Raw genomic sequence first — 18,607 nt, 5'->3', positions numbered from 1 at the left:
TTTTAAACACTTAGGATGGACATAATTTTTGAGGAGATCTTCCACATTCTTTTAACATTTCTCTAATTTAAAAACAGATTTTTCTCTTAAAACTAAGAGTCTAAGCAATGACTCATTAGGCCCAGTTTTAGGTAAAGTTGATACTCTTTCAAAGAGCCTAGCAGAACTTTGCAAAATTTACTATTTATTTTGTAAGATTTCCTATCAATTCTCTATTTAAGAAATTTGGAATTAGTGATACAGAGATCCATGGTCTGCTTTGGTTTGAAAAAGCAACTGATCTTCTCAGACAATCTAATTTTAGGTCCCTTAGTCTTTCGAATTTAAAGCCTAAGTTTTTACTGCTCTCCAAGTCTGTGTTTTGCTAAAAAGTCTGTAAGATAGTTGTGTCTCTAAAAAATAAACCAAAACAAACCTGCTATAATCTCGTATAGTTGACACTGTTTTCAGAGTGGAATATTCAAATAGATTTTCAATTACTTAATAAAACATTGCCTTATCATAATGATTACTTATAAATACAGTTTAGATTCATTCTGGAAGTTTATAGATTTACTCATAACACTGGATTTCCTTTGCATTGCACTAAAAACCAGTTTTAAACTATATTGAGAGAAGGGGTAGAATCCTTAAAATCTTACAGTCCTCCTGAATGACTATGTGCCCTAAAGTGAGCATCATCTTTTTCATTAATATTTAGGCCAGATTCTACCCTTTGATACAATCCCACTTTCCCACAATATTATGACTTCCTTTGTCTAATATCGGGACTTGGCAATACTTAGCCCAACACTGATTTAAAAGTAAATTATGTCCATGCTTGCTGCTGATGTAGATTAGAAAAATAAACTGAACTGAGTACAGAATCGCTTCAAGAGATCTTCCACGGCATTTTCCTCTCCATTGCAGAACCATGCTGGGGGTTCATTGGCACTTAGGCTCCTGTGTCAGAGACACTCCCAGAAAAGTACAGAATATTGTGACACAGCAAAAAGCTCATCAGTTAGCTTTCCACCGTGTGGTCTTTTTCAGCATGAGAGTTTGAGATCTAGAGTTATATTCATAATGTAGGAATAATTCCATTGGATTTTCTTTCTTTTATAGCCTCAAGAGTTTAGTATGTGATTGATGTGTGAGTTGGAGTGTATATATGTGCTTGTAGAGTGAGTGTGTAGGTTTATAAAATAAGTATTGTGTTTCTTCACCTAATTCTTTCCTTCCTAACTTTCCCACATCTTTTAAAAATAAATATTTTAATTTTAGAGGAGTAAAATCGATCTCCTATCAGAAGGGCCCCTCACAGTTAAACTCTCTAGAAATATTTAGGGCACTCTAGCAGGGACATGAGGTGAAGGCAGAGTCCTGATTTTGAGGTTCTCCTGTAATGGAGAGTGAAAGGTGAAAAGAAGGGGAAAAAAGCAAAAGTCTAAACCTGAAGGTTAAGCTTTATACAGATATGTTACACTTTTGATTTATTTTGATATCCCCTTTGAATGGGATAATGAATCAAATCCTAATTATGACCAAGATCTGATCCCAGATTTTGGGTTGTGCATCCCCAAATTGAGTTCTTGAGAGAAGCCCCTGAGTCAAGGAATAGGGAAGAATGGAGAAGTTAACTGAAAAGCTATCACTTAGTTCAGGAATGTCCAATCTTTTGTCTTCCCTGGGGCACGTTGGAAGAAAAACTGTCGGGCCACACATAAAATAGCTGATGAGCTAAAAAAAAAAAACAAAAACAAAAACAAAAACACACACACACACACACACAAAATCTCATAGCACTTTAAGAAAGTTTATAAATTTGTGTTGGGCCATATTCAAAGCCATCCTGGGCTACATGTGGCCCGTGGGCTGTGGGTTGGACACAGTTGTCCTAGTTAGAAGATAACCTTTTATGGTATAAAGACAGAGGATTTATATAGGAAAAAAAAGTCTTTCTAAAAATGTTAGGTGATGTTCCACAAAGGGTAACATTACATGTATTATAATCTTTCATCATATCAACTAATAAACATAAACTTGAAAGGTCAAATTATGAAATATGAAAACTATGAGAAATACGAATTTCTAAGTATCTGTTCACTAAAAAATACATTTATTAACACACATACATAATACACATATGATGTAGAGAAAAGTTAAATGCTCAATCTCTGTAAGTAGTCAATCTACATTATAAAATATTCCATAATGTCTTACACATCTTTTTCTTGATTAAAAACATGGGTGTGTGTCTATGTATGCATGCGTGTTTAAATAAATATCTTTCTTTAAAGTAATCATTCAATCCTTTCATTTGGTGGGAAGAAAAGAGGTGACGAGAACACCTGTTGGACAATAATGTTACAACCTACATACTTCCACAAATGTTTCAGATAGAATGTCTGCAAAAATGAGTTTGGGGGGACTTTTCTGAAAGAATACAAAGCTATAGATTTGCCATCAATACGTTTACTTTTATTAATTGTATATTCTATTGCAATTTACTGTTTTCAAGGGCCTTATGCTTTTTTAACATAAAAGAGAATTTTCAGCAAAAAATATATACAAGCTCTTTTTACTGGATCCTCTTAAACTCCTTGATTGAAAGGTAAAAGAGAAAGTAAAAGAAGATCAAATATATAATGTTATATCTGTGTGAAATTTAATCTACTTGGACATTCTTTGAATGGAATAACAAGTTCTTGATAATCAGCCTTTCTCCTCTGGCTTAGTCTCATTTTAGTCTTATTGTTCACAATGCAAACCTTCATTTATATAGTTTCAGACAGAATCGTTTTTCTTTTGCATTCCTGAAGTAACTTTGACCTAAATCATCAAGAAAACCATTGTCCTTTTTTGGTCTAATCACACAGCTTAACAAGCAGTCTCAGACATCACTTTGTGATAACACCAGAACAAACCACGGTGCTTCATAATTTGAAAGTAATATTACTAAAGATGAAACTTCTGGTTGGACTTAGTGGATGTTCCTTGAAATGAGGATTGTTAAAGCATTTAGATGAAAGGAAATGCTTTCTTTTGTCACTTCACTGTTAGTTTAATGCTCCTGTGTCTTCTAGTATAGTTGTCATCCCACTAACTGGCCATCACGAAGTAGTATCACCCTTTTGCCTTCAAATGTTATTTCCACAAAAAATAATCACTTCAATCCAACAGAGAGGACTTTCATTTTCTCCTGAGATTCCTTTATACTTCTTTAGTAGAATTCAGGAGATTTTCTAAGCAATGGAACCTCTTATTATCATTCTTTGGGCTTAAAATAATGTAGACAACTCTGTGAAAATGAGAAGGTTAAGCTTGACTCCAATGTGCTCACCCAAAATGTACTACTTAATCTCAAACCTGTATTCAGCAACAGCTGCATAGTACCATTAGCCCTAAGCTGCTAAGCAGGGTTGCTCAGACTCAACAATTGTCAGAAGTACAGACGGGAGTTAGGTTTAATCTTAAGTATTCATTTATCTTCTCATCATTCAGGAATGAAAAGGAAAGCTTACTATACTTTTTAAGTGAGCAAGACTTTTAATGAATATTGTTTTGATGTGACCATCTGTTCATACAGCCAACTCTTGATTATCTAAGGTGAGGGAATACTGGGATAGGATGCATTGTTGAAATGCACACATTATCTTCATTTGGGCAAATAGATTCAGCCTCCCCACCAAATCATTTAAGGAAGAAATAATGAAATATGGGAGTTTCTTCCCTTTTGACTCCTCTTTCTCGCCATCTGACGGAGATACCAATGTGCAGTGAACTGAAAGGAAGAGAGAAAATCCCAAAAAATCTGTGAAGAGGTCAACCCATTTCTAAATCAAGAGTTGACTGAATTGTATAATCTCATCAAAGTTTTTGAAAGTAGATGGTTTTTTAATTTATCTTTGCAGAAAGTATTGAGCTAGGAACATTTGCCATGTTTTTCTCCAGATATTGTGACTGAGTGAATATCATTCTATAATGCTATATGATTTTCCTATGTAGGGTGAACCAGGGCTTCCTGGGCTTCCTGGACTTCCGGGGATAAAGGTAAATACTGCACGGACAGTCTTGGCTTCACAGAACTGTAATTATGAGATTCACCCAAATTGGAGGAAAATAGGGAAAAATGGAAACTAAAAATAGAATGCTGTTCTCTAAGTACTCTCCAGCCATCTCAACTAACTAAATTTTTAAATTAAAAATTAAGCACAGATACCTCTAAAGTTTGCCATGGCAATATGGATTGTTTATTTCTCCATTTAACTTACTACTGCCCCTTAAATAAATGTAAATGTCCCTTCATTTGAAGTCACAGGAGTTCTTTAAAGTCTAAAATGTCTCTTTACCTTCATATTTTAGTTTTATTCTTAAGACCCTATCAGATTTTGATCAGAATTAGAGTCTTAACATCCCCATAAAGCTAACATTTAGGCAGCAGTTTTTGTGATTCACTCATTATAATAATCTCTCTAAAACATTTATCTTCTACTTCCTCTCAGTAATTATCACTGCAAAGTACAAATCATATTACTAAAATATTTTGACCCAACACATACACTGTCCCCATAAACTTTCTAAATATCTTTTGAAATAATTGCTTAAAGCTTAGTTTGAAGACATTTGTTTTAAATGGATGTAAACCACTTAAAAATGTTAAAAACATTTTTAAAAATGTTTTGAAATTTTTTGCGTGGCAACTGACAAGACTTAAAGTTCTACTGCCTTAGCTATAGTTACTCCTTTAAAATCAGCTTCTTATTTTAAAAGTTTTTTTATATATTCTAGAACTACTTAATAGGGGTTAACATAATGCAAATACATTTTCTTTTGTTGTTCTCATCTTACAAAGTTTTGAATCAATCTCTGTTGTACGTTAGTCCATTCTAAACTTAGTATTTCTAGGCCGGGCACGGTGGCTCATGTAATCCTAACACTTTGGGAGGCCGAAGCGGGCGGATTATTTGGGTCAGGAGTTCGAAACCAGCCTGGCCAACATGGTAAAACCCTGTATCTATGAAAAATACAAAAAAAATTATCCGAGTGTGATCTCAGCTACTCAGGAGGCTGAGGCAGGAGGCTCTCTTGAACCCGGGAGGTGGAGCTTGCAGTGAGCCGAGATCACGCCACTACACTCCAGGCTGGGCAACAGAGTGCTATTCCATCTCTAAAAAAGAAAAATAAATAAAGTTAACATTCCTACTTCTAGTTTGAGAGTTGTGTATACTGTTTTATGAAGGTTCTGCTTGGAGTGTGAGTTATGTGAAATAATATGATTTTTAGGATAGATATATTATTGAGTTCTCAGAGATCATATAATATGTATAATATTTTATGAGTATATTTGGTACAATTGATAGACATGAAAGCTATGTCTTCTTGGTTGGCATTCAGCAATTTTAGTTCTATCTTTTTGTTTGATGTTTCTAGATTAGTATCATAAAAGTTCAGATATGTCCTTTTAATAGATTTTTAGTCTTTGGCTTCTTTGGTGAAAAAGTAACACTATGACAACAGTTTACTAAATAGTTGAAGTCACTTCCTTATCATTTGATATTTAGCAAAAATAACTTCACAAATTAATAGGTGGTTTCATATTATAGAGTTAAATTATGGCATTTCTTAGTAACACACACACACACACACACAAAGATGGCTTTTTACAAATAATGGGAAGATCATAAAAATTTAAAAACTATTTGTTTAAAGTGATAAGAAAGTGATACTCAGCATTAATCAAAAATAACCTTGTAGCATTATAAATAAAGGGGAAGGCATTTTAAAGGAAGGGCTGAAGCAGTTTGCTGCAGCAAGTGCTTGTAGGTTATCGGGGTACCAGCTTCTCTTGCAGGAACCTCCGTGCTTTGAAATCTAGTTGTCCCTTCTCCTGAACTTGAAGCACTTTCTTGGAGAGAGAGAGAGTACTTGAGAATGTGGAATTGATTATCTCCCTCCAAAGGAGAAAAAAAAAAGCAATTTTGATTATACTATTTATCATCTTACTTTAGTCTTATATCCTCCATCACAAAAATATCCCACTGGACCCTCGGAATTTGCCTAGTCATCTGTGGACTAGTCAGAATGTTTTGAGCTTTTTGAAGTTGGGAGGGATGTTAAACAATTTGCCACCTCTAGCAAATGCTTTTATTCCTCAAGTCTTAGGAAATGGCCAGATGGAGTTTGTCGAGGTCAGGTAGCTCTGATATTTTCTTTTGTTTTTCTCTCCTTGACTGCTGACTATAGTGAAAAGAAGCTATTAATTGACAAAAACTTTTTTCATCAATCACTAGACATACTCTTCTACATAATTATCAAGTACTGTTGGGTAACTATCTGGTATTTGATTTAAATCTTAGGCTCTATTTTTGGTTTAATAAGCTTTGTCTTCTCTAATCAGGATGTGGGAGATACACTTTCCTTATAATGTAGTCAGTGCTCACTATAAATTAGTAATTTTGAAAAGGAGACAATTTAAAGATACATCACAACTATTAGTGGTCATTGGATATTTATAAATGTAGAGTTAAAGGCTTATAATTTTATGACATAGTTTTCTTAACTTAGAATGTTCTTTTTCCCTTCAATTTACATTTCTTCTATTAGGTAGCCACCACAGGACAGTTAACTATGATTTCATAGTTTGAACGAGTAACAGTATTTAAAAGATGAAACCACCATGTATGGATATAGAATGTGTGGTAGCAAGCACATTACTCATAATCTTCCTAGACCTGTGTGTTTCTTTATGCTTTGGAAATGCTTCCTGTTGCTATTCATCTCCTTCTTATCTGTTGGTGCTACAGAGAGCATGTGAATGCCATCCATTATTTCCAAGACTTTGAGGAAACCAGCCATGACATACCAGGGAAGCTTTGATTCACCAGCTGTTGCTCTCGGGGAATGGTTGGAAACTTAATGAGTGTCCACATGCCTTCCACAGCTCTCAGGAAATGAGCAAAGTGCCTAAATACAGACAGCAGACTCATCTATCTATCACCTCAAGGTCCCACTCAGAGAAAAGTGCTAATACCTTAGGCATACATAATAAAAGTCACTAAGAACAGGCATAACTTAATTTCGAGCTACTCTTAAGCTTCCTGCAGAAGTATCCAAAAGTCCTCTTACCATATGGAAGACATTTGGAATTCCTATTTCGTGCATTCATGGTTCATGTAGTGTCACGATGTTCAACTGGGAAAATTAAATTATGTACAATGTACCATGTAGACATTGATCTTCTGGAATAAGATTTGAGCCCAGAAAATTAGTTTCTGAAACAAGCTTTCACATATTTTTAATGGGTAAAATTATTGTAACCAGCTTTTCTGATATCACATAAAAGAGTAAGATTCTAAGTTCCTATTTTCTTAGGCTTTGCTCTCTACACTTATTTTGAAAAATGTAAATACATTACTTACCCCCTTTCTATGGTTATGTTGCCCTAGCAGTAAGCAGGATAGAGCAGACTTCATAACAGACCACCAATGTGTGGATCCTTGTCCACGCCTTATCAATAACATAATGTGGGGCAACTTCTATCGTCTGTCTGTACTTCAGTTTCCTCATAAGATGGGACTCATTGACCATAACTCAGTTGTTGTGAAAATTAAATGCACTAATACATGTAAAGTTCCTAAAATATTGCCAAGCATGTAGTAAATGCTATGTCGGTTTTGATTATTGTTATCTCTTTCTTTTGGGGCAGCTCAAAATATTGGAAACATTGGTTACACACATGTTCTATACAATTTTTCCTCATTTAATTTTAACCTATAGGATGTAAAGCCGTGTATACTCTGTAGGTTAGTAAATATAAATTCCGAAAACTCCTTTGCAGCGATGAGTGGATGTTACTTTAAGAGCAGTCAGGATCACCTGCTTTTTCTCCAAACATGACATCACACTATACCCTTTTCCTATTACCCAAATGTATCCCAGGAACAAAGGATGAAGAACCACAGTGTTATGGGGATAGGACATGGCACTGTCAATGTTCTTCTTCCTGGTTCTGTTCACAGGAAAAGTAAAAGCAAACCTTGACATGTAATGATGGAAATTCTCCAGGCTCCAGTCAATGTTACCTAACCCAAGACATTTTTCATAAATATAGATTTTTAGGCTGGGCGCAATGGCTCAAGCCTGTAATCCCAGCACTTTGGGAGGCCAAGGCGGGTGGATCACCTGAGGTCAGGAGTTTGAGACCAGCCTGACCAACAAGGTGAAACCCCATCTCTACTAAAAATACAAAAATTAGCTGGGCGTGGTGGCAGGCAGTTGTAGTCCCAGCTAGTGGGGAGGCTGAGACAAGAGAATTGCTTGAACCCGGGAGGCACAGGTTGCAGTGAGCCAAGATCGTGCCACTGCGCTCCAGCGTGGGCAATGGAGCAAGACTCCATCTCAAAAAAAATAAAAAATAAAAATAAATAAATAAATATAGATTTTCAGCACTTGCTTTTCCTTCTTTCAACATGTACCACCAGGCCGGGCACGGTGGCTCACGCCTGTAATCCCAGCACTTTGGGGGGCCGAGGCAGGTGGATCACTTGAGGTCAGGAGTTCGAGACCAGCCTGGCCAACATGGTGAAACCACATCTCTACTAAAAATACAAAAATTAGCCGAGGGTGGTGGTGCATGCCTGTAGTCCCAGTTACTTAGGAGGCTGAGGCAGGAGAATCACTTGAACCTGGGAGGTGGAGACTGCAGTGAGCCGGGATCATGCCACTGCATTCCTGCCTGGGTAACAGAGTGAGACTCCATCTTAAGAAGAACAACCAGAAAAAAACCCATATACCATCAGTTTATTTTACCATATTCAGAAAGCAAATTGGGGGAAAAAAAAACATGGAGCAAGGGAGATGTAATACAGTAAAAAACATATGAAATCATTTTAGTGGCAAATACATTTTCACAGTAGTATCATGCTTCAAAGCTTGATATTTTTGTTCTGGCTTCCACATTAGTGAAAATTTGACATTAAGATCAAGAACTTGGGGACTAGGAGGGTATGAGACAGTAACTAACTCTTTATATCCCAGCATATGAAATCATTCTTGCCACTAAATTATGTAAAGACTAGCTTTTACAGGTGGCAGAAGCATTTACTCTGGCATTCCTAGGATTAAGTACAGTGCTCAGTAATCTAATAGAAGCTTATCTTCCAAATCCACCAGAGATGAGGTTCCTTCCTCACAAACATCAAATCACATTTTAAAAATAGCAGAGAAAAACTTCTGAAGCAACATAGGATGTGAAATGAATTCCTAAAAGAGAAAAAGAAAATGGAGTACTGGTTAAACGAATAACATTGTGTTATCGTTACTTATAATTATTTCCTGTCTGCACAAAGTTCATCTGAGAAGTTGAATAATTGGAGAGTCAAATTAGGAAACTCACATAACCAGAAATCAGAGATTTTTAGCTGCCAGAATGAAACCTCCAATAAATACAAGGAATATGCTTTCATGATGTAAGCCAGTTAAGAAAAAAAAGTCAGAAAGGTATGTTTTCTGGATTTTAAATAAACCTGCTATTATAGTTCATTTTCATCAGTGCCACCAAGATGTTTTAATTTATACTAAAATTTGATCCTTACGGGAAATAAATGTTTTGGGGGCAGACTCTACTTTCTCATTCTTTTTTCCCCTCAATAATTTTACATATCAATCATTACCAAAACTGGCTGCCTGGTGGTTCTTATTACAACAAATGTTCTTACTGTAATCCTCAAAAGCAGGTATCATGCTGCCTTGAATTCTAATTAGCCTTTAAGCAAGAAGAATATTATATGGCTAATGCATTCAGTGTCAAGACACGTTAATCAAGATTATTGGTGATGCTTTTAGCACCCAGGCAGATCAGCACACATTTTTTAAGCCCTGCTGTACTATTTATTGGGCAATGAAAACTGGACCTTCTCGGGGGTAATAAATATCATGGAAAATATTACCTGCCTTAACCTGGTATACTAGAGGTTTTTTCAGAGGGGTTAAAAAGTAATTTTTTTACTCCTTTAATTGATAATGACTTATAAAAATAAAACAAATGGTAAAATGAAAAAACCAGAGATTTTTCTATGGGCCACAGCTAAGCAGTCAGGACATTCCAGCCACCATTCCATTTAGCAGACGGTAAATTCTGGAATTTTATAGAGAAACACCTGATGAGTCATTTCTGTATGAATGAAGCTGTCTCCTCCTTTCTTACATTGACTAATAATCCCATCTAAGTATTTGTTGATTCTTCTCATCATTATGTAAATTGGCAAAAGAGTGTTAAGTGAACTGTCCCAATAACCATTTTAGAAGATAAAATAAGGTCACCTGAAATACTTTCTTGCTATGTATTACATATGGGTTTGAAGAAAAGTCAGTCAAGATTTTATTATTGAATTCTAAGACTTAATGAGACCTTTGATGGTCATTGTTAGATTTCAGAAATGTCATGGTCCTAAGGAATTTTCCAGCTTTGCCTTGCCTTTCTGTAAAATAGAAGACCAGTTTTTGTTTGTTTCCCTTTTGGCTTCTAGAGATGGTAGTTGTTCATGTGGTTTTTTTTTTATTATTATTTGTTAGTTTTTTGTTTTTTGGCCAGAAAACAGTATTTAAGCTGCTATCTCAGTAGACTATTTGAATTTTTTAAAAGTAATAGCAAAGGAGTTGAGGAGAAGTGGCTTCAGTCAAAAATCTTACCTTAAAGGTATCTATCTTATATAGAATGAATAGGACCCACTTTCCTACAGCTAAATCTTCTGTAGTTTATGTCATTTCTGTGTGTACATATAGCCAGTTTATGGACACAAGAGGAAAAGAGAGAGAGAGAGGTTTAATGCTCATACACTAATCGACAATGGAACTTTTTGTTTCATGCAAAAACAGGATCCTGTTTCAAATATAGTGCACATTAGGTACTGTAGCTGATAGTCACTGAGCTTATACTACAAGATTGAAGTTATGACTGCCTAAATGGAAAGATCAATGTGAGATGATGAGGCCCTCCGTAGTTGGTCATGTGAAGATACACCTCTGATTTCAGCTATAGTTATTCTCCACAGACTTGATTCTGTATCTGAATGTGCCCTGGCTGTTTAAATCTTTTGTTCAAATTAGCAGCCTGTGTCAGATTTTCAGCTTGCGGCTGCTCCCAGCAGTTTACTGTCAGGCCTACACTGTGCTTTATCCTGAATTAATAGCATTTCTTCTTTCCTAACTGAACCCCAGGTTAGTTGCCAAAATCACAGCTATTCTATTATTCATCTTTTCTACCAGGTCAACAAAGGGAAATATGCTGTAGTCTTAGTTTTGAGACCTGGTTTTTTAACTCATTGATGGTGAGCTATTAATTAATGTTAAGAATAACCAAAGGATAAAACTCATGAAACAATTCAGGAAGAAATCAGATGCAATATCCAGGAGAAGACCAGAAAATTAGACCAAATTTGTCTTCATTTTGGAATTTGAAGCTGCATTAGTCCTATGCTATAATAACACCAACAGGGCTGAGATATCCATATTGTGGACAACCTATTCAGTTACTGGTTAGCATGTGGCTTGGGGAACAGAACAGGATGCCAGCTATTATGTATTAGTAATTAAAATTTTGGATTTTCTTAAGGGTTCTGATAAATAATGTTATATATATTTTATCCCCAGGTTTTGATTAAATCATAGTTCTGTACTGATTTTAAGGGTTAGATAATACATTGTTTAGATTATTGTTTGTCCCAAGAGTAGATCTAGTTGGAGATTTCCAGGACACATAAAAACAAAACAGAACAACAGAAAACAATAAAAACAAAGAGAACAGATTAAATCTGGATTTAATTTTTATGGTAATGTGGAAAGGAGAAGAACATTTTTAAATGCCTGTTCCTCTCTATTATTTCTCTCTCCTCTTGTCTTCCTCTCTCCCTCTCCTTCCCTCCCTCCCTGAATTCCTCACTACTCCTTCTCCTCATCCTTTTCTTCCTTCTTTTTACTATTCTCTCTCACCTTAGTTAGGCACTAACTTTTTTTTTTTATTATTATACTTTAAGTTTTAGGGTACATGTGCACATTGTGCAGGTTAGTTACATATGTATACATGTGCCATGCTGGTGTGCTGCACCCACTAACTCGTCATCTAGCATTAGGTATATATCCCAATGCTATCCCTCCCCCCTCCCCCCACCCCACAACAGTCCCCAGAGTGTGATATTCCCCTTCCTGTGTCCATGTGATCTCATTGTTCAATTCCCACCTATGAGTGAGAATATGCGGTGTTTGGTTTTTTATTCTTGTGATAGTTTACTGAGAATGATGATTTCCAGTTTCATCCATGTCCCTACAAAGGACATGATCTCATCATTTTTTATGGCTGCATAGTATTCCATGGTGTATATGTGCCACATTTTCTTAATCCAATCTATCATTGTTGGACATTTGGGTTGGTTCCAAGTCTTTGCTATTGTGAATAATGCCGCAATAAACATACGTGTGCATGTGTCTTTATAGCAGCATGATTTATAGTCCTTTGGGTATATACCCAGTAATGGGATGGCTTTTTTATATACTTTAAGTTCTAGGGTACATGTGCATACCCTGCAGGTTTGATACGTAGGTATACATGTCCATGTTGGTTTGCTGCACCCATCAACTTATCATTTACATTAGGTATTTCTCCTAACGCTATCCCTCCCCCAGCCCTCCACCCCCTGACAGGCCCCGGTGTGTGATGTTCCCCACCCTGTGTCCAAGTGATCTCATTGTTCAATTCCCACTTATGAGTGAGAATGTGCGGTGTTTGGTTTTCTGTCCTTGTGATAGTTTGCTGAGAATGATGGTTTCCAGCTTCATCTATGTCCTTACAAAGGACATGAACTCATCCTTTTTTATGGCGGCATAGTATTCCATGGTGTATATGTGCCACATTTTCTTAATCCAGTCTCTCATTGATGGACATTTGGGTTGGTTCCAAGTCTTTGCTATTGTGAATAGTGCCACAATAAACATATGTGTGCATGTGCCTTTATAGTAGCATGATTTATAATCCTTTGGGTATATACCCAGTAATGGGATTGCTGTGTCAAATGGTAATTCTAGTTCTAGATCCTCAAGGAGTCGCCACACTGTCTTCCACAATGGTTGAACCAATTTACAGTCCCACCAACCGTGTAAAAGCGTTCCTATTTCTCCACATCTCTCCAGCATGTGTTTTTCCTGACTTTTTAATGATTGCCATTCTAACTGGCATGAGATGGTATCTCATTGTGGTTTTGATTTTCATTTCTCTAATGACCAGTGATGATGAGCATTTTTTCATATGTCTGTTGGCTGCATAGATGTCTTCTTTTGAGAAGTGTCTGTTCATGTCCTTTGCCCACTTTTTGATGGGGTTGTTTGTTTTTTTCTTGTAAATTTGTTTGAGTTCTTTGTAGATTCTGCATATTAGCCCTTTGTCAGATGAGTAGGTTGCGAAAATTTTCTCCCATTCTGTAGGTTGCCTGTTCACTCTGATGGTAGTTTCTTTTGCCGTGCAGAAACTCTTTAGTTGAATTAGATCTCATTTGTCTGTTTTGGCTTTTGTTGCCATTGCTTTTGGTGTTTTAGTCATGAAGTCCTTGCCCATGAGTTAGGCACTAACTTTGCAAGCAGCAATGATCTCAGATCTGTCTCTTGGTTGCCTTCATCCATTCCCTTCCACACACTATCTATCCTCAGCACCAACGTGAGGAATCCCAATTGACTTTGTCATCTTGGTGTTCTCACTGATAACAAAAGTAAAAACCTAACATGCTATCTAACTTGAGATAGTGAGTGAACAGATGGAGAGATGGAGAATGTGGAATATCTATGAAATGAGAGAAGAAATATGTATAATACCTGAGGGAAAAAAAATGGATTAAAGTAACTCTGAAATAATTGGTGCTCTACCCAACTTATTCTTATGCTATTCATTGGTGTCCTGATATATGCAACAAGCCAGATTTAAGTCTTTGTCTTTCCCTCATTTTTCTTAGACATTTTTGTTATTTTCTTTAAAATGCACTAACAGAACATTAACTTTAAAGATAAACACTTTCAGAAAATGTCCTACTTTATTGTTTTTACTTCAATGGTAGAGCTATTTTACTTGCAGTCTGCCTGTTTAAAACCTCATTTCCCTGATAATGGGAGCAGGACATGCCCTTTTCAAAGGATCTCTGCTTTATGTTCCCATGTTATTTCTAAAATGGCTCATTTTGAAATTATGATTTGGATTTTGTAATTTAGGTAATTGCCCAGTAAAAAAGAAAAATAAAAAAAACCCTCTGGATTTATTTTTTTCCTTCATTAAAAGTAATGTTAAGTACTTAATTCCATTATAGTTCCAGTTTCCTCCCTCACTTTGTCTACTCAGACAAATACGTGTGGATAATTTTCAATTTACTACTCTCCTATGTCCCATTCATTAAGGGAGATTAAATATGTAAAACAGCTGTGATAATCATTATACATTCCAATATAAACAGTTATTTCTCCTGTTTGTTGCCATGAAAACTTATGTAAGCTCATTTTTGTGAAGTCTGATTGACTCCAAAGATGATTTCCCAAAAGTCCTTTGCCTTTGAATCGTACTTCAGCTGCTTCCTCCCGCCTTCTTCCCCGACCTGGTCTTTTTCCTCTACCCTGGTTAACAGAAATTGTGACTAATTGGGACTATAGTATAGTAATCATTTGCTTATTTTTTTATTACAAGAAAATATTTCTATAAACTTAGGCTGTCATTGCCTTTTGCCAAGACATTTTAGGAGATTCTAGAAACTTTAAACCGTATATCAATTCTTTTCAAAAAGATGGGTTTTTTTTTTAAGATTACATTCATTTAGGGAAATTTATAGGTAGGAACATTTTCTTCTTTCCGTCTTTGAAGGAAGAAAACTCATTCTTAGTAAACTCATCACTTTTCTATCTTACACCGTTCTGATGTGTTTTAAACCTCTTTTGGTTTTGCAATCTCAACTGCTCTGGCAGATGGATATTGTCTCATAAATTAATGACATATTCAACTGAGAAAATTTAGGGTTACTTATTGAAAGAAGCTGAAGTAGTATTGAGTATAACCCTAGGCAGGTTAAAAGGTGACAAGAAGACACTTTGTATATTACCAGTTAGGTTGCAGAGATGCTGTAACACTACTACTACTACTACTGCTACTGCTGCTACTGCTGCTGCTGCTACTACTACTACTACTACTGCTACTACTACTACTACTAGACAGCTAACATTTGTAAGCCTGTAAGATAAGGGAAACAGTAATAACAAGTATTTATTGCACACTGACTTAATTCTAGGGAGAGGTTAAGTGCTTTGCTTGCAGTTTTGTATGGTAAGTCTTAACTAAGCCACACGTTAACAAAGCCAGAATCCTCTATTAAGACTCCAGCTTGAAAAGTCAGCCTTTAATAAAATTCTGCATTTTTGTTCTAGCAGTTCTTGAACTTTTTGGTCTCAGAATCCCTTTACATTCTTAAAAATTAGAATTGAAAGAGCTTTTGTTTATGTAGAATATGTCTTGTGTTATTTCTGCATTGGAAATTAAAGCTGCCTGTGGGGAGTGGCTCACACCTGTAATCCCAGTGCTTTGGGAGGCAAAGGCAGGAGGATTGCTTGAGGCCAGGAGTTCGAGACCAGCCTGGGCAACATAGCGAGACCTAGTCTCTACAAAAAATTTAAAAATTAGCCAGGCGTGATGATGCACAGCTATAGTCCAAGCTACTCAGGAAGCTGAGGTGGGAGGATCCTTTGAGCCCAGGGGATCAAGCCTGCAGTGAGCCATGATCATACCACTGAACTTCAGCCTGGGCACAGAGTGAGACCCTGTCTCAAAAACAAAAACAAAGAAAAAAAAAAGAAGTTAAAACTGAAAAATTTCTAAAAATCAATTACATGTTAATCAAATAGCATGTTTTATGAAATATAACTGGTTTTTAAGACAAGATTTTTTAAAAAGAGCAGGAAGAATGACATTTTGAGAGATATATGTGTGTGTATATATGTATATGTATGTGTGTGTGTATATATGTATATGTGTGTGTGTGTGTGTATATATATATATATCAAATCTAATGCCTGACTTAATAGAAGGCAACTGGATTCTCATATCTGCTTCTGCATTCAATTTGTTGTTTTCGTTGAAGTATATGAAGAAAAACTGGCCTCATGCAGATATGTAATTGGACAGGGGAAGGTTAGCCTATTCAGATAATTGTTGATATTTTTCTTGGCTACTATCCTAAACCCCACAAGTGGTAGTTTCTTAAAGGTTAGGTGCAACGTGGAATCTGGAACCATATAATAAACCTTTCTTTTTGGTTTGTTTGTTTGAAACAGAGTCTCCCTCTGTTGCCTGAGCTGGAGTGCAGTGGCGCAATCTTAGCTCACTGTAACCTCTGCCTCCCAGGTTCAAGTGGTTCTCCTGCCTCAGCCTCCCAAGTAGCTGGAGTTACAGGTGCATGCCACCATTCCCGGCTAGTTTTTGTATTTTTAATAGAGATGGGTTTTCACCATGTTGGCCAGGCTGGTCTCAAACTCCTGACCTCAAGTAATCCATCCTCCTTGGCCTCCCAAAGTGCTGGGATTACAAACATGAGCCACCACGCCTGGCCTAGTGAACTTTTCATACTCCGTGTACTCATGAAGGAATGAAAGTAAAAAGGCAAATAATGTCTTTGTGTTATTGTAAAAATAGTTTGACCTTAAAGACTTCCTGAAAAAGTCCAGAAATCTCCAGAGGTCCCCAGAGCACACTTTGAGAACCTCTGGTATAAGCTTAGGGAAGTAAGAAATAGCCCAACTAGCTGAAGACCAAGAGTCAACATATCCATGCCTTATTTACTTCAACAATTGTTTTTGAAGTCTGAGAGAGAAAAAAGGGAACAATAATTAACTCCTGCCCATCCTGCCAAGATATAGAGAGAATGGAGATAATGTTTCTAAAGTGATTCAGACCTCTGGAAGTAAATAGACGAAAACTGTGATCCTAAAATTAAGTATGTGGTTTTTCTCCTTGAATAAATTGAAATAAGAAGTGTGTCAGAATGTATAGATACGGTAGATGCTTTCTTAAAGTGGCATAATCAGGTATAATGTATCATGCTCAAAGCCTTTAAAATTAGCCAGTCAGGCCAGGTGCGGTGGCTCACGCCTGTAATCCCAGCACTTTGGGAGGCCGAGACGGGCGGATCACGAGGTCAGGAGATCGAGACCATCCTGGCTAACACGGTGAAACCCTGTCTCTACTAAAAATGCAAAAATATTAGCCGGGCGTAGTGGTGGGTGCCTGTAGTCCCAGCTACTCGGGAGGCTGAGGCAGGAAAATGGCGTGAACCCGGGAGGCGGAGCTTGCAGTGAGCCAAGATTGTGCCACTGCACTCCAGCCTGGGCGACTGAGTGAGACTCCGTCTCAATAAAATAAAATAAATAAAATAAAATTAGCCAATCAATATTAATTGTGCTAAAATCATTGAGATTGTCAAATGCAGTGCTAATTTTGTATCTAGAAATAAATTTTCCCCTGAATTTTCTGTTTCAAAGAACTATCGATGCTTTCAGCTAGCACATAAAAAAAAGAACTTTCCATACACTTACTAAAGGAAACAACATATCTTCTATTTTTTAAAAAGGAAGAAAAAAACAGTTTTACCTGGCAGCTGAGATCTCAAAGCCCTATTTATTTGTTTGTGAATTATGCACCTGCATGGTTCATCTTTTTATAAACTAAACACTAACCTGTATAAGAAATATGTTTTTGCAACATTTACTCTTTTTTCTTCTATTAGTATGCTTTAATGGTGCATCTATTTGTTTTTCTAAAGAATGAAATCATTTTATTTTCACTTGAATGTATACAAGAATTCTGGTTTCCGTGTAAACTTTCAACATATTAACTTGCATTACATTTCCCTGACAGTAAGTTGTTACCAATGATACACGTTGACTTTAACACAGCATTTCTTTTGGGAAGGGAGAAGAAATATTTATTTGTATATATCATTTTGTTAGGTGAAATATTTTACATGTAAACAGATGTATTCCTTATAATGTTTTTGTTTGACTTAAGTTAAACTCTTTTACTAGAAGTAGAATAATCGCCATTGATTTCTCTGAATATAGTTCAGATTTTCGTTTTAGGCCATTAAGAGATCCACCCAAAATTATATTTTCAGATTCTCCTTTCTAATAGTCGTAAGGGTATGGGACAGGTAGACTAGGGAGTTACAGAAAATGTGCAAGCAGTAAACCCAAAGCATTAGTTACTCACTCCTGCCTTTTTTTTTTTTCTTAGATCAGTCTCATGAGCACCAGGGCTAGAGATAAATACATTTGAGTTATATATCAATATATGTCTGGTGGTGGTGATATCCTTTTGTTCCCCACCCAATACCCAAGGTTTTTTATAGCATATTTAAAAAATTGACTTCTGTGAAAAATATTTGATGACATTTTAGTGTGTCTTTTTGTTTTGTTTCTATGAGACAGGGTCTTGCTCTGTCAACCATGTTGGAGTGCAGTGGCACCATCACGGCTCACTGCAGCCTCAACCTCCCGGGCTCAAACGATCCTCCTGCCTCAGTCTCCTAAGTAGCTGGGACGACAGGCTCGCACCATC

General features: G+C 36.4%; 1 protein-coding gene across 1 annotated transcript in view; it reads left to right on the top strand.

The window, feature by feature from the left end:
* The window catches only part of COL25A1 (collagen type XXV alpha 1 chain), a 497,365-nt gene that overhangs the window by 416,181 nt on the left and 62,577 nt on the right, over nt 1-18,607 (top strand). Inside the window, exon 17 of the mRNA XM_063705462.1 lies at nt 3,988-4,032. Coding sequence (XP_063561532.1) covers nt 3,988-4,032 — 45 coding nt within the window. The remainder of the gene's footprint in view (nt 1-3,987; nt 4,033-18,607) is intronic.

The sequence above is a fragment of the Gorilla gorilla genome, chromosome 3 (assembly GCF_029281585.2).
Source record: "Gorilla gorilla gorilla isolate KB3781 chromosome 3, NHGRI_mGorGor1-v2.1_pri, whole genome shotgun sequence".
Classification (NCBI taxonomy): domain Eukaryota; kingdom Metazoa; phylum Chordata; class Mammalia; order Primates; family Hominidae; genus Gorilla; species Gorilla gorilla.
This window is presented reverse-complemented; position numbering and strand designations above follow the sequence as displayed.